This window comes from Electrona antarctica (genome assembly GCF_951216825.1).
Source record: "Electrona antarctica genome assembly, chromosome: 11".
Taxonomy (NCBI): Eukaryota; Metazoa; Chordata; class Actinopteri; order Myctophiformes; family Myctophidae; genus Electrona; species Electrona antarctica.
In genome coordinates, this window is record NC_136792.1 from 51292689 (window position 1) to 51312752 (window position 20064).

Consider the following 20064-nt stretch of genomic DNA (forward strand, 5'->3'; position numbering starts at 1 on the left):
TGTGTATAGAACCTGGTCTCAATGGACTAAGTGGAGGAGAGGCTAATGCAGTTGCGGCTCTGACCGACATATGGAGTGCTGTTGGGTTTGGTCATTAAAATGTACTAGTTCTGGTTAGCCCTCAAAGTGGATGTGGGAGAGCGAGAGAGAGAGAGAGAGAGAGACAGAGAGAGAGAGAGAGCATTATGACTGAGGACCGCATGGAGTCCAGTTTCTCAGTCGCCACCACGACTAATTTGACTTGTGTGTGGAAGAAAGTCGTGCACTGAAAATAGCAGATCTACAAGCCCACACCACGTCGCAAGCTTGTAGTTTGGAAAAACAAACAAAACAAAAACATAAAGACCAAAGAAACGCACATTCATACACCGATGCCGGAGGAAACCATGCAAGGCACCAAGCTGCATATCGGGAGCAATTAGGGGTTCTGGGTCTTGCTCAATCAACAATTAACTATTAACACCCCTAGTTCAATTCTTCTGGTCTTTGGTATGACCCAGCCATGAACATGGAACCCCAAACCTCTTCTTCTAGTCTTTGGTATGACCCAGCCGTGAACACGGAACCCCAAACCTCTTCTTATAGTCTTTGGTATGACCCAGCCGTGAACACGGAACCCCAAACCTCTTCTTCTAGTCTTTGGTATGACCCAGCCGTGAACATGGAACCCCAAACCTCTTCTTCTAGTCTTTGGTATGACCCAGCCGTGAACACGGAACCCCAAACCTCTTCTTCTAGTCTTTGGTATGACCCAGCCGTGAACACGGAACCCCAAACCTCTTCTTCTAGTCTTTGGTATGACCCAGCCGTGAACACGGAACCCCAAACCTCTTCTTCTAGTCTTTGGTATGACCCAACCGTGAACATGGAAACCCAAACCTCTTCTTCTAGTCTTTGGTATGACCCAGCCGTGAACACGGAACCCCAAACCTCTTCTTCTAGTCTTTGGTATGACCCAGCCGTGAACACGCAACCCCAAACCTCTTCTTATAGTATTTGGTATGACCCAGCCGTGAACACGGAACCCCAAACCTCTTCTTCTAGTCTTTGGTATGACCCAGCCGTGAACACGGAACCCCAAACCTCTTCTTCTAGTCTTTGGTATGACCCAGCCGTGAACATGGAACCCCAAACCTCTTCTTCTAGTCTTTGGTATGACCCAGCCGTGAACATGGAACCCCAAACCTCTTCTTCTAGTCTTTGGTATGACCCAGCCGTGAACATGGAACCCCAAACCTCTTCTTATAGTCTTTGGTATGACCCAGCCGTGAACATGGAACCCCAAACCTCTTCTTATAGTCTTTGGTATGACCCAGCCGTGAACACGGAACCCCAAACCTCTTCTTCTAGTCTTTGGTATGACCCAGCCGTGAACACAGAACCCCAAACCTCTTCTTCTAGTCTTTGGTATGACCCAGCCGTGAACACGGAACCCCAAACCTCTTCTTATAGTCTTTGGTATGACCCAGCCGTGAACACGGAACCCCAAACCTCTTCTTCTAGTCTTTGGTATGACCCAGCCGTGAACACGGAACCCCAAACCTCTTCTTCTAGTCTTTGGTATGACCCAGCCGTGAACACGGAACCCCAAACCTCTTCTTCTAGTCTTTGGTATGACCCAGCCGTGAACACGGAACCCCAAACCTCTTCTTCTAGTCTTTGGTATGACCCAGCCGTGAACACGGAACCCCAAACCTCTTCTTCTAGTCTTTGGTATGACCCAGCCGTGAACACGGAACCCCAAACCTCTTCTTCTAGTCTTTGGTATGACCCAGCCGTGAACATGGAACCCCAAACCTCTTCTTCTAGTCTTTGGTATGACCCAACCGTGAACATGGAACCCCAAACCTCTTCTTCTAGTCTTTGGTATGACCCAGCCGTGAACATGGAACCCCAAACCTCTTCTTCTAGTCTTTGGTATGACCCAACCGTGAACATGGAACCCCAAACCTCTTCTTCTAGTCTTTGGTATGACCCAGCCGTGAACATGGAACCCCAAACCTCTTCTTCTAGTCTTTGGTATGACCCAACCGTGAACATGGAACCCCAAACCTCTTCTTCTAGTCTTTGGTATGACCCAGCCGTGAACACGGAACCCCAAACCTCTTCTTCTAGTCTTTGGTATGACCCAGCCGTGAACACGGAACCCCAAACCTCTTCTAGTATTTGGTATGACCCAGCCGTGAACATGGAACCCCAAACCTCTTCTTCTAGTCTTTGGTATGACCCAACCGTGAACACGGAACCCCAAACCTCTTCTTCTAGTCTTTGGTATGACCCAACCGTGAACACGGAACCCCAAACCTCTTCTTCTAGTCTTTGGTATGACCCAGCCGTGAACATGGAACCCCAAACCTCTCAACTACATACTCTGACAACAACAAGGCCACTGAGCCGCTTATATTTTATACTCGTCTTGTGCAATTTTCAATTCGGGCATTTATCAGACGCTCTTAATCCAGAGGGATTTACAGTAAACAAGAGCAACAGACGCTCCTAATCCAGAGTGATTTACAGTAAGCAGGAACAACACATGGTAATACATCAATCCACCCTTTGTCAGCCTTCTGATTGGTCCCTGGCTGACTAACATGCAGGCTCTTTCTGCCTTGTTCCGCCCTGGTTTCGCCTTGTTTATGTTGAATTTGTAAAAAAACATAATTTTTGGAAAAAACTAAAAACAAACATGATAATGCCCAGTCTCCATGCTGCACCTGTGATGTTCCTTTTTTACTGACACCAAGTTTAAAATAAGAATTGAGTGCACAGAATATCAATATGAAGCAACTGAAAAACACGTTATTTCAATGGTAGTGGATGGAGAGAGAGGATTTTTGTCCAGCCACGAAACGGCAACCAATGGGTGCGAAGAAGGGAACAGCCATGGGCGGGACTTGACAAAGGGTGAATTGCATAGCGTCTAACAGTGGAATATCCGTAGGGGTTGATATGGGGCGTGCCATACCTTTTTATTAACATCTTCATTGCACGACAGAGTTCAGTTGCTTAGTTGCTCTACAAGCTCACAATGTGGTGCAGAATGCCACGCGACGTGAACTTGTAGATCGGCTATTTCGAGCGCCCGACTCCGTCGTAAGACAAAGTAGTGTATGTGTAGCATTCTATAGTGTACATGCAGTTTCATTATTGTTATTTTTGTAACCTTTATTTAACCAGTAAAATCACATCTCTTTTTCAAGTGGGAACTGGCCAAGAGGCAGAAATAAAATTACACATCAATGCTACATCGTACAACGAACAGTCAATAATACATCCATGATACCTCTCAAAGTACCTATACAATATAATACAGAAATCTCCAAAGTGATACACTTTACACAAAAGTACAACATTTGCCGTTGAACAATAACACTCTCTCTCTCTCTCTCTCTCTCTCTCTCTCTCTCTCTCTCTCTCTCTCTCTTTCTCTCTCTCTCTCTCTCTCTCTCTCATTGCACAGTACAGATATTCTACTGTTAGACGGATGTTAGGTTCTTAGCTTATACTCATGATCCTTGACGACTATTTCTATGTATTTGATGTATCACCATGTGGTGTTCTTGATTACTGCACAAGTCGCTCTGGATTAAGAGCGTCTGCTAAATGCCTAAATTGTACTCAGCCGTGTGTGTGTGTGTGTGTGTGTGTGTGTGTGTGTGTGTGTGTGTGTGTGTGTGTGTGTGTGTGTGTGTGTGTGTGTGTGTGTGTGTGTGTGTGTGTGTGTGTGTGTGTGTGTGTGTGTGTGTGTGTGTGTGTGTGTGTGTGTGTGTGTGTGTGCGCCTGTGTGCGTGCGCGCGCGCGCGCGCGTGCGTGCGTGCGCGGCACATCAGAAACAAGCGGCAGACAGAACGTCACACTCTATCAATCGTTTTAATCTGAGCTGCCAAATGAACCCGTTGCCCTGGACTGTGGCAAAGCCCCTCCCCCCTCCCTCCCCCAGTGGTGGAAAAAAGATTTAAAAAAACTTGCATTCTTTTCTTAAGTAAAAGTATCAATACTAGTACTGCTAAATGGTAAATGCTGCATTCATATAACGCCTTTATCCAAGGCGCTTTACATAGATTGTGCATTACATTCACCCATTCATACACCGACGACAGCAGAAACCATGCAAGGCACCAACCTGCACATCGGGAGCAATTAGGGGTTCAGTGTCTTGCTCAAGGACACTTCGACACACACACACACACACACACACACACACTGTCACGCTCTGTTTGCACAAAGAAGCTCACAGACACAACACAATAATGTGAATGTATGTTTTTTTTCTTTTTTTCTTATATTCCTTAAGGGCGTTTGATTCGCTCCTCGGTCCAATTTCATTAGCGGCTTTGGCCCGGTGTTTATTTATTTTTTATTTATTTTTACGGGTACCTCCTAGCCGGTCGTATATCAGCATGGGAGAGGGAAAAAAACCAGAGCATGAATACGCATTTGAAAAGCTCAATCACCATGAATGTCATTATATATTATGCCGTTTTAGTGGTGGCACTCTGCCACTCTGCCACCACTATAGCCCTCTGCACAGCGACATGGGTGGCATAGCAAGCGCTGTGTTAAAACAATTGCAGATCTACAAGCTCACAGCGTGGCACTAAGCGATGCGCTGTGAGCTCATAGATCTGCTATTTTTGAATAAGGGAGAGAGAGAGAGAGAGAGAGACTCAGATACCTGAATCAACCACTTATCCGTAGTCGGGTCGCGGGGGCAACAGCTCCACCAGAGAGCTCCAGAGCAACATTAGTGACTTCCTCCTGGGGCATCCTGAGACGTTCCAAGGCCCGTGAGTCGATGTGTTTCCTCCAACTGCGCCGGGGACTACTCTTCCCCGGGGACTACTCTTCCCCGGGGACTACTCTTCCCCGGGGACTACTCCCAGTGGGACGTGCCTGGAGGACCTCGTTAGTGAGACGCCCGAGAGGCATCCTAACCAGATGCCCGAACCACCTAAGCTGGCTCCTTTCCAGGCGAAGGAGCAGCGGTTCTACTCCGAGTCTCTCTCGCTTGACTGAACTTCTCACCCTATCTCTAAGGGAGATGCCAGCCACCCGTCAAAGAAAACTCATTTCGGCCGCTTGTATTGTACTCTTTCAGTCATGACCCACACTTCATGACACATAGGTGAGAGTAGGAACGAAGATTGCTCGGTAGACAGAGAGCTTTGCCTTCTGGCTCAGCTCTCTTTTCGTCACAACAGTGAGCGGTACAGCGACTGCAATACCGCCCCTGCTGCTCCGATTCTCTACCTGAATAATGACATTATATATAAAATATACTTTTCATTTGAGCTTCATTTATTCAAATCGGGCCAATTGAGGGCAGGCGGTCTTTTCCAACGACGCCTGATTACCTGATTATCATATCAAACACGACATAAGATTAAGCCCATGATTAATTAAACCCTGATTACCTGATTATCAAACACAACATAAGATTAAACCCATGATTAATTAAACCCTGATCACCTGATTATCAAACACGACATAAGATTAAACCCATGATTAATTAAACCCTGATCACCTGATTATCAAACACGACATAAGATGTCAGGTTAAAAATACCTAAATCAGCAGTGCCAGCTTTCTTTTTCATAATTATTTCCTTACCTTTTAACACCTAGAATGCGCCGGAATTTTTCAAAAATAATGGCGCTATAGTGCCAAGCAGATTGGGCAGATTTTACTCTGAAAAGCCCTGCCTTCCATTTCCCCCCCAAACCCGCGAGGCATGATCTTCCGTTACTTCCTCGCGCTACCTCGTCTGATCTCTCTTTTAGAAGCGTTTATATTCCAGACGAGAAGATCGGTTAAGTCAGAGATGAAGACAGAACATTGTCATTTTGGCGACGTAGATTTAGAGCAAAGAGTAAAGTCCTTTTACTTTCCTACCTTTTAGGTGTTTAAGGTATTGTGACATGAAAAAAATGTTTTTGTAATTTTTCTTAATTGTTTTAGGTTGTCTGAGCTCAATTGCACCCAAACAACCTGAACTTTTAACATTCAGTAGAGTTTCTGTGGTCTGGTGTTTTCTGGCTCAAACAAGTGCTCTGATTTTCCTGCTGTTTGTGATGTAAGAGCCTGCAAATTCCATATTATGTCAATGGGATTTGCCAGCAGATGTCACTGTTTTCACTGTTTTGCCTGTTTTCATTGCAGCTCAAAAGGCTTCCAAACCCCAGAGAAAACTCCAGACCACAGAACATCCACTGAATGTTCAAAGTTCAGGTTTTTTGGGGTGTAAATGAGGTCATAAAACCTAAAAGAAAAACAAAAAATAAATGAAAATTAACGTCACAAAACCTTTAAGTGACAGGCAGGCAGGCGGGTGGGCGGACGGACGGCTCTATAAAACCAGGAAGCCGTAAAGCTTCAGTGTTGTGTTTTATGAAGCCATCATATACTAGCTAACAGCCACTGGCAACGTGCGAGTGTGTAAACACGGTAGCAATAAATGCAACAATAATCTCTTTAACGTGACACTGGCCACACGCGTGTGTTTGCTGTACTACGAGTCTCCTCCATGAAGTGTGCATGCAGCTTGGGCTGCTCGTCGGGCACATGGCACCCATAGCCTAATCCCTGGTTGTCTCCACCAGGCCGAAGGCATGGGGAGAGAGTATGTTTTGCACTCCGTCCGTGTGTCCGTCCTTCCGTCCGTCTGTTACCAGCTAATCTCCGGCACCGTAAACCTGGTCATTTGACCTGCATTTTCCTCATCTGCTTTTATAGCGCCACCAGGAGGCCGACTTTTGTAAAACACATTTTTTGATATTACTCCTCCAGATTCTGTCCAAAAATCTCACAAATCGTTACACAGTATCTCTATGGTCATGTGCTCAAGTCGGATCTGTCCGATATTTCATATTCCATCCTAATTGGCTATAATTGGCTTTCACAGTTTGCAAGATTGCCCCGTTTTTAACAAAAGCCTCAAATCATGAACGCAGCATGCAATTTACGTGAAATCTTTCACACATTTTCTTACTAGGCTGAGGAATATATCCCACCCTTTTCACATTGGCCTGTTATAGCGCCACCAACAGGTTGATTTTTGCAAAACACATTTTTGGAACACAATGCCTCAAATCATCCAATTCCCATCAAAGGCGTATGAAGAAATGGCACCCTTTTCACATTGGCCTATTATAGCGCCACCAGGAGGCCACAACCTGACCTGCCCTGGTGGAGACCTGTGCCCCGAGGGGCACTTTTTCTAGTTTATTCTAAAACGAGAGAAAGCGAGAAAAGTGGAAATATGTCGATTGAAAAGATTTCTGTCGCCAAAACGACTGCCCTGGTGAATGAAATGTTGTGGAGAGGGAGTTGGTCAGAACTTCATCCAGCTTCTCCATTAACCAAATAGCACCCAGCATCTTTATTCTGACGGGATCGTTTGACGGAAAAATAGCAGATCTACAAGCTTGTAGACCTGCTATTTTTTTGGCGAATCCATTTGTGTAGAGTGAAATTAGAACATAACAAATTTCACCCACTCTTTTAGTCTGTGATGTGACAATAAAGCTGCTTCTGATTGGCACATGTTCCTGTAAGTCTGTGATGTGACAATGAAGCTGATTCTGATTGGCACATGTTCCTGTTGTGTTGTGCCGTTCTTACACTAAAAGCTAAGGTCACACAGAATGCGTTCCAGGTCGGGTTGCCTTACGTTACACGATTATTGAGACTTCAAAATCATTTTACGATATTGTAGTGTATTTCCACCCATAACTGTTTAACTGTGTGGTTGTGTTGTTCCACTTCTCTAGTTTAACTGTGTGTGTGTGTGTGTGTGTGTGTGTGTGTGTGTGTGTGTGTGTGTGTGTGTGTGTGTGTGTGTGTGTGTGTGTGTGTGTGTGTGTGTGTGTGTGTGTCTGTGTCTGTGTGTGTGTCTGTGTCTGTGTCTGTGTCTGTGTGCGCATCCAGTTCTTCCACTTCTCGTCCAAGGCCTTCCCACCGACAGAGGGTCAGTTTAAGGGGCGTATCCACTGGCATGGGGGCCCCGCGCGGGGCGACGCCTCCGTGGCCCTGATCAACGCCACGCTCAGCGACAACGGAACCTACACCTGCTCCGTCAGGAACCCCCCCGACGTGCACGGGGCCCCGTCCTCCCACACGGTGCTCACTGTCACCCCTAAAGGTAGAGATTTAACCCTGTCCTCCCACACGGTGCTCACCGTCACCCCTAAAGGTACACATTTAACCCTCTTCTCTCACACGGTGCTCACCGTCACCCCTAAAGGTACACATTTAACCCTCTTCTCTCACACGGTGCTCACTGTCACCCCTAAAGGTACACATTTAACCCCCTCCTCTCACACGGTGCTCACCGTCACCCCTAAAGGTACACTTTTAACCCTGTCACTCCTAAAGGTACACATTTAACCCTCTTCTCCCACACGGTGCTCACTGTCACCCCTAAAGGTACACTTTTAACCCTGTCACCCCTAAAGGTACACATTTAACCCTGTCACCCCTAAAGGTACACATTTAACCCCCCCTCCTCCCACACGGTGCTCACCGTCACCCCTAAAGGTACACATTTAACCCTGTCACCCCTAAAGGTACACATTTAACCCTGTCACCCCTAAAGGTACACATTTAACCCTGTCACCCCTAAAGGTACACATTTAACCCTGTCACCCCTAAAGGTACACATTTAACCCTTTCCTCCTGAAGGTACACATTTAACCCTTTCCTCCTAAAGGTACACATTTAACCCTTTCCTCCTGAAGGTACACATTTAACCCTCTCCTCCCTAAAGGTACACATTTTACCCCCTCTCCTGTCTGTCTCTCTAACCTGTCTGTCTCTCTGCCTGTCTCACCCCCAGCCCCCTCCATCAGGTTCAGTGTTAACCTGCCTGTCTGTCTCTCTGCCTGTCTGTCTGTCTGTCTCTCTGTCTCTCTAACCTGTCTGTCTCTCTAACCTGTCTGTCTCTCTGCCTGTCTCACCCCAGCCCCCTCCATCAGGTTCAGCGACGTAGTGGTTCCCCTGTCTGTCTCCCTAACCTGTCTGTCTCTCCTGCCTGTCTCACCCCCAGCCCCCTCCATCAGGTTCAGTGACGTAGCGGTTCTACTGTCTGTCTCTCCAACCTGTCTGTCTCTCCTGCCTGTCTCACCCCCAGCCCGCTCCATCAGGTTCAGTGTTAACCTGTCTGTCTCTCTAACCTGTCTGTCTCTCTGCCTGTCTGTCTCTCTAACCTGTCTGTCTCTCTAACCTGTCTGTCTCTCTGCCTGTCTCACCCCCAGCCCCCTCCATCAGGTTCAGTGTTAACCTGCCTGTCTCTCTAACCTGTCTGTCTCTCTGCCTGTCTCACCCCCAGCCCCCTCCATCAGGTTCAGTGTTAACCTGTCTGTCTCTCTAACCTGTCTGTCTCTCTGCCTGTCTCACCCCCAGCCCCCTCCGTCAGGTTCAGCGACGTGGCGGTTCTCCTGTCTGTCTCTCTGCCTGTCTCACCCCCAGCCCCCTCCATCAGGTTCAGTGTTAACCTGTCTGTCTCTCTAACCTGTCTGTCTCTCTGCCTGTCTCACCCCCAGCCCCCTCCATCAGGTTCAGTGTTAACCTGTCTGTCTCTCTGCCTGTCTCACCCCCAGCCCCCTCCATCAGGTTCAGTGTTAACCTGTCTGTCTCTGCCTGTCTCACCCCCTAGTCCCCCTCCATCAGGTTCAGTGTTAACCTGCCTGTCTGTCTCTCTGCCTGTCTGTCTCTCTAACCTGTCTGTCTCTCTGCCTGTCTCACCCCCAGCCCCCTCCATCAGGTTCAGCGACGTGGCGGTTCTCCTGTCTGTCTCTCTAACCCAGGGGTCGGCAATAGGCGGCCCGCGGGCCAAAATTGGCCCCCCAGAAATAATATCTGGCCCGTGAGATAATTTTGAGATTTTTTTTTTAAAGTCAATATGGTGCTGACACGACGTTATGCTGCTTTCACACGGGCAGATGCAAAGCTACACTAGTACACCTAGTCACAGAACAGTGTCGTCGTTAAGCAGCAGGAGGATCCCACTGGCAGCACCTGTCCGTTTATCATTAGTGTTGGACGTTCGTGGTTGTGCTAATGATAAACGGACAGGTGCTGCCAGTGGGATCCTCCTGCTGCTTAACGACGACACTGTTCTGTGACTAGGTGTACTAGTGTAGCTTTGCATCTGCCCGTGTGAAAGCAGCATAACGTCGTGTCAGCACCATATTTTTCCAGCAAAAAAAAAAGAAAAAAGTTGATTTATATTGGTCAAATAGACCCGAATTAGACCCGAATTAGACCGAATTAGACCCGAATTAGACCCGAATTTTTTCGCGCACGCGCGCTGCGCGCGCGCACGCGCGCACGCGCCAGACGGCCGGCCCGCGATGGAATGTCTGGGAATAATATTGGCCCGAGGACAATCTCAATTGCCGACCCCTGCTCTAACCTGTCTGTCTCTCTGCCTGTCTGTCTCTCTAACCTGTCTGTCTCTCTGCCTGTCTCACCCCCAGCCCCCTCCATCAGGTTCAGTGTTAACCTGTCTGTCTCTCTGCCTGTCTGTCTCTCTAACCTGTCTGTCTCTCTGCCTGTCTCACCCCCAGCCCCCTCCGTCAGGTTCAGCGACGTGGCGGTTCTCCTGTCTGTCTCTCTAACCTGTCTGTCTCTCTCTGCCTGTCTCACCCCCAGCCCCCTCCGTCAGGTTCAGCGACGTGGCGGTTCTCCTGGCGTTCGTGCTGATTCCCTCCGCTCTCATCACGTTGGGCCTGATTGGACGCATGCTCTGCTGCTCGTCACCGCAGCGCGGCCAATCCAAAGCCTACAGGTCGCCCATAGAGGTCACCGAGGGGTGAGTCTGACCAATCAATCAGTGGCCGGGGGTGGTTCCCGGGGGGGGATGGGGGGATGGGTGTGTCTTAAACGAGGTTGAAGGCTGAGTTAAGGCTCGGATTTCAGTGGTTCTCAAAGTGTGGTCCGGGGACCCCTAGGGGTCCTTGAGGGACCCCCAGCAACATAATGTCTTAACCCATTTTGGGCGTGAACCCCTTTTGGTGTTAGCATTATGTTATGCTTTAGCTATTGAAAAATAGCAGATCTACAAGCTCATAGCGCGCCACCGAGTGGCGCGCTACGAGCTTGTAGGTCTGCTATTTTTGAAAAATCAAAGAACGACTGACATAGAAACATAGCTTTTTCAGAAAACTGTCAGGATGTAGAAGACATTTTTAGAATCTGATCTCAGGTCAAAATGGGTTAATAAAGCATCACTGTCATTTTATCACCTTTTATCCATATTTTATACGTTGGCCAGTCAAATATAGCACATCTACAAGCTTGTAGGCATGTGCTATATTTTACTTTTTGACCCATCACGACGGTATTAAAAAGAATTGTAACACAAATCTCCTCTGGGGGTTCCTGGCACTAAACAATTTCAGATTGGGGGGGGGGGGGGGGGGGTTGGTGTCTGCGGCCTAAAAACATAATTTTGGGGACAACCTTGCAGGTGTATGCGAAGGCTACACTTGTGTAAACATGTTAGGAATTTAATGAGAAAAAGAGGTTGCGCATCAGCAATGGTTTTCAGTGGAGTGCTAAACCCAAATTCCAGTATACATAAAAAAATAGGAATTAAAAAAAATCCAAAAAGGAATGCTTACGCGTTTCGGCTATGCAGCCTTCATGAAGGCTGCATAGCCGAAACACGTAAGCGTAAATGGTGCATTTATATAGCGCCTTTATCCATGGCGCTTTACATAGATTGTGCAATCGATTCACCCACCATTCACACACACATTCATACACCGATGGCGGCGGAAGCCATGCAAGGCACCAACCAGCACAACGTTTTTCAAAGTCCATGTTATTTTCCCCCTTGTAGCCGAGGTATGGCAGCTGCCATATCCTGCCATACGCATTTCACGCCCCGGCACTCTGGATTAACCCATTCAGGCCTGACGTCAAAATAAAAAAAAAAAGTTTTCTAAATCATGACAATTTTCGGAAAGATTTGAGGCACATTTTAACGATTTTTCAAAAATAGCAGATCTACAAGCTCATAGCGCGCCACTCGGTGGCGCGCTATGAGCTTGTAGATCTGCTATTTTTTAATAGCTAAATTATAACATAATGTTTAAAACACCAAAAGGGGTTCCCGCCCCAAAATGGGTTAATGGTTAATGTGGTTAAACGCTAACGTGACATGGATGCGTTCCAGGTCTCAATGGATTAAGAGTGTCTGCTAAATGCCTAAATTGTGTTGATCCATGCGGCTAAATGCAGTGTCCTCTCTCCTCCTGTTTGTTTGGTCTCCAGGGAGGAATACGCAGTGAAGTCCATGAGAGGCAAGGAGAAGAAGATGACGTGCTGTGAGCTCTATCTGATGGTACGTGTTACAGTAACAGTGTGAGCTCTATCTGATGGTACGTGTTACAGTAACAGTGTGAGCTCTATCTGATGGTACGTGTTACAGTAACAGTGTGAGCTCTATCTGATGGTACTTGTTACAGTAACGGTGTGAGCTCTATCTGATGGTACGTGTTACAGTAACAGTGTGAGCTCTATCTGATGGTACGTGTTACAGTAACAGTGTGAGCTCTATCTGATGGTACGTGTTACAGTAACAGTGTGAGCTCTATCTGATGGTACGTGTTACAGTAACAGTGTGAGCTCTATCTGATGGTACGTGTTACAGTAACAGTGTGAGCTCTATCTGATGGTACGTGTTACAGTAACAGTGTGAGCTCTATCTGATGGTACGTGTTACAGTAACAGTGTGAGCTCTATCTGATGGTACGTGTTACAGTAACAGTGTGAGCTCTATCTGATGGTACGTGTTACAGTAACAGTGTGAGCTCTATCTGACGGTACGTGTTACAGTAACAGTGTGAGCTCTATCTGACGGTACGTGTTACAGTAACAGTGTGAGCTCTATCTGACGGTACGTGTTACAGTAACAGTGTGAGCTATATCTGATGGTACGTGTTACAGTAACAGTGTGAGCTCTATCTGACGGTACGTGTTACAGTAACGGTGTGAGCTCTATCTGACGGTACGTGTTACAGTAACAGTGTGAGCTATATCTGATGGTACGTGTTACAGTAACAGTGTGAGCTCTATCTGACGGTACGTGTTACAGTAACAGTGTGAGCTCTATCTGATGGTACGTGTTACAGTAACAGTGTGAGCTCTATCTGATGGTACGTGTTACAGTAACGGTGTGAGCTCTATCTGATGGTACGTGTTACAGTAACAGTGTGAGCTCTATCTGACGGTACGTGTTACAGTAACAGTGTGAGCTCTATCTGATGGTACGTGTTACAGTAACAGTGTGAGCTCTATCTGATGGTACGTGTTACAGTAACGGTGTGAGCTCTATCTGATGGTACGTGTTACAGTAACAGTGTGAGCTCTATCTGATGGTACGTGTTACAGTAACAGTGTGAGCTCTATCTGATGGTACGTGTTACAGTAACAGTGTGAGCTCTATCTGATGGTACGTGTTACAGTAACAGTGTGAGCTCTATCTGATGGTACGTGTTACAGTAACAGTGTGAGCTCTATCTGATGGTACGTGTTACAGTAACAGTGTGAGCTCTATCTGATGGTACGTGTTACAGTAACAGTGTGAGCTCTATCTGACGGTACGTGTTACAGTAACGGTGTGAACTCTATCTGATGGTACGTGTTACAGTAACGGTGTGAACTCTATCTGATGGCACGTGTTACAGTAACAGTTATTGAATAGTACAAATATTTAGGATGACCGTTGAGCCCCTCTACTCTATGGCTCCGAGACAGTTTCAAAGAAACTAGAGAAACGGTTGGATGGCACATGGTCTTGGAAGAGCCACCGACTAATCTAATATAAGGCAACCTTCCCCGTGTTTCTTCACTAGTCCGATCCAGAAGAACACAGTTTGCCGGCCACTGCTACAGAGCTGACAATGAGGTTATATATCTTCCCTTCTTCTCTGGAATGCTGCCTCTAAAAGCAGACCAGAGGTACAGAAAACGGTTGTTCCCTGATGTCATCGCTAGGGACACATGCATCAGCACAATTTCAATATCGTGCATCGACTTTAATTTCAAGTTTCAACCCATGAATAACTTATTGAAACATGTCTGCCAGATGCCTCTCACATAATTAATGTTACATGGTGTCTGTCTGACTGTGTGTGTGTGTGCGTGTGTGCGTGCGTACGTGCGTGCGACAGTTTGTTTATTCTTTATTCATGTGAAAGTGTGTCTGTCTGTCTGTCTGTCTGTCTGTCTGTCTGTCTGTCTGTCTGTCTGTCTGTCTGTCTGTCTGTCTGTCTGTCTGTCTGTCTGTCTGTCTGTCCGCCTGTTCCCTGTTCACAGAAGAGGTATTCAACTGCTAATATGGTGTATGGTGGCCTTTGTTTCACTGTTGCCAGGTAGACTATAAACCTATTTGTGGTGTGTGTGTGTGTGTTGTCGCTGCCCCCTGGTGATCACTGAACGGGTAGGCTAATAATACAGCAACGGGCCTAATCAGCATATGATTGGCTACTTGGTATGTCTGTAAACCTCGTACTTCCAGTCGCTTTGTAGCAAACGGTAGCGCGCACTGGTTTGTTTTGGAAAACGGCAAAAAGCTAAATGGATATAGCCCATACAGGGCCGGTTGGGCCCTAGGTGGCGCTACAGGCGAGATCTGTAGAGTGCGCATGTACGGGGACTCCGCACGCACGCGCGATTTTGCCTGCCCCTGAGCCCATACTTGAGGCAAAGATACAGTAAGTAATTCAGAAGAAGCTGTGAGTTGGCTGTCACTGTCAGCAGCACCAGTGACCGCACGGTCCATTCACACTCCTGCAGCAACACTGACACGGTCAGCGGAGAGGCTGCTGTCTGTGTGCCGTCGGCCCGACTGTAAAGAGCCATGAGCCGGGAGGGAGGGGAGGGGCAGCAACACCGCCGGGGTAATCTCCACACTGACTTGAGACTTGAGAAAAAGACCCATCTCAGAAATAAATAAATAAATCTCCGCCCCCCCCCCTCCACACAATTCTAGCCTATACCTAAAGGTGAAATCCACCCGCCGCTTATGGCTGAAACAATTTAATTCTTTACCGTTGATCATTGATCATGCTGAAATGTTGAAACAAGATGCTGAAACAATGTAATGTGTTTGTTGTGAACTGAAAGCGTACCACTGTGTTTATTAGCAATTAAGGGGCGGGGGGCACCCACTGCCTGTTAAGAACTATTCGCGCCTGTGTCTGTCTGTCTGTCTGTCTGTCTGTCTGTCTGTCTGTCTGTCTGTCTGTCTGTCTGTCTGTCTGTCTGTCTGTCTGTCTGTCTGTCTGTCTTTGTACAACGTGTCTGACTGCCTGCCTGCCTGTCTCACAATAGACACATAAAGGTAGACGCCCCTTTCGCCTCTGGAGCGTATGTGCTCGAGGGAGAGCAAAAAATTCGGAAGCATGAGCGTGCGTCACAGAACGCATGTTCGGGTCTGATAAGTCCCGGAAAAGATGCGCTGTGATTGGCCAGTAGTCACTTGAGTGGCAGCGTGACGTAGCGTGCCTTTCTTCCGGCGTACTTCATTCCCCCAGTGTAAATTATTCCGCCCTCCCGTCGACACACATCGCTCCAACGAACTGCAGCGGCCAATGAGGCATCTATTTTTTTTAATATCTATGTGTCTCACCCTCCAGGACTCGGACTACGAGGAGGAACTGTACAGCCTCAAACAGAGACCTCCCAACGAGGAGGACGTGGCAGAGTCCCACTGCTAGAGCTCCCCCCGGTGTCCGGGAGAGGTAACAGCGCCCACCAGCTCCCGGGGAGGCTAAGGATTGTCTGGATACAATAGCCGGGGGGCTATTGTATAGCCCCCCCCCCACACACAGAAAAAAGTCTTTTAAATCCTAAAAGTTTTCGGAAAAGCCTATGTTTCTATGTCAGTGGTGTTCAACCTTTTTCATGTCAAGGACCCCCAGAATTATCTGTAGTTGGCCGCGGACCCGCATCTGAAAATATGGTGTTCCAGGGACCCCCCCCCCCCCCAGAAGCAAATATTTGAGTTAAAAGCGTTCACTGTGAAAGAATATATATTCAAAGATTTACGCCACATTTTCACAATTTTTTCAATAGATAAAGTTTATTTTAAACTTTAGCTTTATGCTTAAAAAACCCAAAAGGGCTTCCCGCCCTGATTGGGTTAAGTTCACTGTAACGCTGGTTCTCAGGGGTCGCAATCACCAAGTACAACCAAATACGCTGGAATGCTTATATGGTTTTTAGTATACCTTCAGTAATGAATTCTTTCTTAATTATTGGTTATTAATTAATTATGACTCAACATGTCTCTGTTCCATATGCTACGTGTTTAAAGGGATCGTGATTCGTGACATACTTATTTTCTTTAGGTTTTCTGAGCTCAATTGCACCCCAAAAAACCTGAACTTTTAACATTCAGTAGATTTTCTGTGGTTTAGGGTTTTCTGGTTCAAACAAGTGCTCTGATTTGCCTCATGTGGACTGTAGGGTTTTCTGGTTCAAACAAGTGCTCTGATTTGCCTCATGTGGACTGTAGGGTTTTCTGGTTCAAACAAGTGCTCTGATTTGCCTCATGTGGACTGTGAGGTAAGAGTCCACAAATCCCATATATGACATAGGAATCTGCCAGCAGATGTCACTGGGATGATGTGACAAATTACATTTACCTTTTTACGCAGTGATTGTCAAATCCGTTTAATTTCAAGGACCTCTAGTTTGACATGAATTAGTCTACATTCCTATCCCCAATGTATATTGTAAAATCAATGTTAAGTGAGAGACTGGGCTCTGTCTGACCAGCAGCTTCCATTCTGAAATCATTGTTGTCGGGCAGAAACTGTTCTTTTTATAGGAAATGGTGCATGGGGAACAAAACCAATAACCTGTTTCCCATTGGGTACGGCGTGGTTATTATTTAGTCACATGATCTGGTAAATAGATTTAATTGGTTAATACATTTAGTCACATGCTCTGGTTAATAGATTTCATTGGTTACATATTCAATATTCATACGAACAAACGACAGACTTGAGCACTTTCACTTAAACGTTTTTTTTCTTTTCTTTTTAAATATATGAAACACAAACTAGCAGATCAAAAATGATAAGCGCCTCGTGAGCTTGTAGATCGGCTATTTTTGTGTGACCGTAGTATGACCAAGTAGGGCAGTGTTTCTCAACCAGTGGTCCGGGCCCCGGGGACCACCAATGGTCCTTGAGGGGGTTCCAGGTGGTCCCCAGCTAAATGATGGAGAGTTGGTAACCAAATTGACCCTTAAAGGACCACTTCACCACTTTTCAACTTCTCTTCTTATAATTGGTCCTAACTAATGTCCATGATAAAATACCACCATTTTTTCCTACTCGGTCTGTGTCTCATAGGAATGCTGTGGGCAGTTCAGAAACCCGTCCACCAGTGACATCATCAATGGTGAATCCAAGCTAATAGAAACGGCAGGCTTTCTTTTCCTGAAAAGTTGCAATGCAAAAGTTGAAAGCCATCGTTCTCACGATAATAAGAATCTAAATATATTTTAAAACAAATCTTGTTTAAAAGAAAATCTGCCTAATGATGATGTCACTGGTGGACGGGTGTCCGTACTGCCCAAAGCCCTCTTATGAGACACAGACTGAGTAGGAAAAAAATGGTGGTGTTTTATCATGAACATTAGTGAGGACCAATTATATGAAGAGATGTTGAAAAGTGGTGAAGTGGTCCTTTAACACAATCAGTGCCGGGATTTCTTTCAAAATAACAGCTCGGGGTGCCGTGCAGATATGCCAGCTTTTACTCTGAAAGCTCAACCCCCCTCCCCCGCCTTTCGTTCCGTACAAAAACCGGGAGAAATAATGTTGCTTGCTTACCTCGCTATGATTACGATAAAGTCGCTCGATAATCCCTCGCGTTCATATTTTAAAACGAGAGGCATGTTGAAGTCAGAAATGAAGAGCTTAGTATATCCATCTGGTCAAAACCACGGAGAGCGCCCTAGATTAGGAGATGCGAGGCATTCTTTCTGAGTGGTAAACAGGGAAGTGAACGGGGGTGGGTCCTCTGTTGTGCGTCAGCCGAGATGTTTTTTTTTTCTTCTTTCCATTCCTTTTTATAAGTTATTTGACTGCTGCTGAGGCAGCTAGATTTTGTTTTATCTAAAAAAACGTATGTATACGTGTCATTTATGTTTGTACAGGATTGCGTGTTGCCTTTATAGTTTATATAGTGTGTACATACAGCATATTATGGAGAAGCTATTTGTCATGATTTTTGGCTTCATTAAGGAACTGTAACTCACCTGCTATGTATTTATGTGTAGAATTGAGCTGTTGTTTTTGGCGTCCACATGTACATGGCATTGGAGCGGCGGCCATTTTTCCATGTTCCACCGAGCATAGCCTTCGGTACCCATTGCAGGCTTTCATTTCATCGTCGGCGTGAAAATTGAAAACCTGGAGGAACGCATTGGCCGCTAGAAGTGGGAGTCAGGGTGGGCGTCGCTCCAAATGATGTGACGTAGCGCATAGGGGGGGGAGAGGAGGGGCCGGGGCTGACCGACAGCAGAGCCATAGAGTAAGACAGAGTTACGCAAACTCCATTCACTTCGTGGGGCTTCAGTCCAATATATATTCAAAGATTTGCGGCACATTTTCACCATTTTTGAAAATTAGCAGACCTTCTACATAGACTTCTATTGAGCATGGGGATAACCGGAAGTTTACGGAATGCATTGGAGTCTATGGGCTCCGTGCGCGAGTACATGAACCACGCGACCGGGCTGTTTTCTGCCCCCTCAATGTCGCAACTATTCTATTAAATGGCTCTGACTGACGGATCGGTGAGATCCAATCAGGGCCGTGCGCAAGTCTCAGCCGCGACCCGCCCCTCTAGACCAGAAACCTAACCCCATTCATCCCCCCCCCCCCCCATAGAGAATTTCCCAAAAATATTGATATGAATTAAAGCCTAAAATCAAGTCATCCATGGTGAGCCATGCAGGCCATAAAACATGTGATTCTTTTGAAAAGAAAGGGTATTATTTATAATATATGATATAATTATTATTTTTTTTCCCTCCACATAATCAAATGTTTTATGGTGACGGGAATGTTTTCTTTATATATTTAATTATATGATATACTATATTGTTTTTCGGTTTTCAATTATTATTTTTACAGTAACATTTTTTTTTGCTGAATCAAATGTTTTATGGCCATGATTCACCAGGATCCTGCATGGCTTGATTCTATAAAATAATTCATATTAAAACAAATATATTTTTGGAAATCTCTGCAGGAAAAATGAACAGGGTTTGGATCGGTGGAACCAGAAAATGGCCGCCGCTGCCATGCCCACGGTATCAGGACTTGTACGGTATCGTTCTTTACAGCATGTGACGTGTGATCATGTGACGAGTGATCATGTGACGAGTGATCATGTGACGTGTGATCATGTGACGTGTGACCATGTGACGAGTGATCATGTGACGTGTGATCATGTGACGTGTGACCATGTGACGTGTGATCATGTGACGAGTGATCATGTGACGTGTGATCAATCTCGACTGTTTTGTCGTCTGTCGAATGAGTTGGTTTTCGAATCCCTTGTACTGTATTTGTGCACAAATAAATGTCTACCATATGAACTGACCGTATGCTCAGCTACTTACTGTCTGTGGAGACATGATTATTATTGTTTGTTGTACCACTTAAACCTCTCTATACGTCCCACAGGGCTGCGTACTAGGCCCCCCTCCTGTTTTCACTCCACTCTGAATGTGAGCCGATATCACTGTTACCTCACTGTCTGCCAATGACGAGATTTCTCTGTAAGGATCCCATTTTACAGCTGGTTTAGGATATAACGCTAAAAGATGTATAACAATCAATTTGTTATGGTTCTGGTGGCATGACATCTCTCTATTTAACACATTTCTATAGCATCTATATCGGTGCATATACGTCGCTCCCACGTACTAACAGACTGCTTGTACGTTAGTACGAATAGTACGTACATGCAACAGTTTGACACATGTGTGGCCGGTTAAGACTCACCAGACCAGAGCCATAGAGTAAGACAACT

At 46.2% G+C, this 20064-nt stretch overlaps 1 protein-coding gene across 6 annotated transcripts in view; it reads left to right on the forward strand.

The window, feature by feature from the left end:
- mpzl3 (myelin protein zero-like 3) overlaps nt 1-19646 on the forward strand; it is a 38419-nt gene extending 18773 nt beyond the window's left edge. The window contains exons 3-7 of one of the 6 annotated variants that reach the window (XR_013791166.1): nt 7927-8140; nt 10651-10810; nt 12277-12346; nt 15645-16526; nt 16576-19646. Coding sequence is in view for 4 of the 6 variants with exons in the window: in XM_079514788.1 (XP_079370914.1) it covers nt 7927-8140; nt 9044-9056; nt 10664-10810; nt 12277-12346; nt 15645-15725 (525 nt within the window). In the remaining 2 variants the exon portion in view is untranslated. Of the gene's footprint in view, nt 1-7926; nt 8141-9043; nt 9057-9465; nt 9479-9747; nt 9761-10650; nt 10811-12276; nt 12347-15644 lie in introns of all 6 variants that reach the window. The other 5 variants (XR_013791167.1, XM_079514788.1, XM_079514789.1 and 2 more) reach the window with 5 other exon arrangements.
- The last annotated feature ends 418 nt before the right edge of the window (nt 19647-20064 follow it).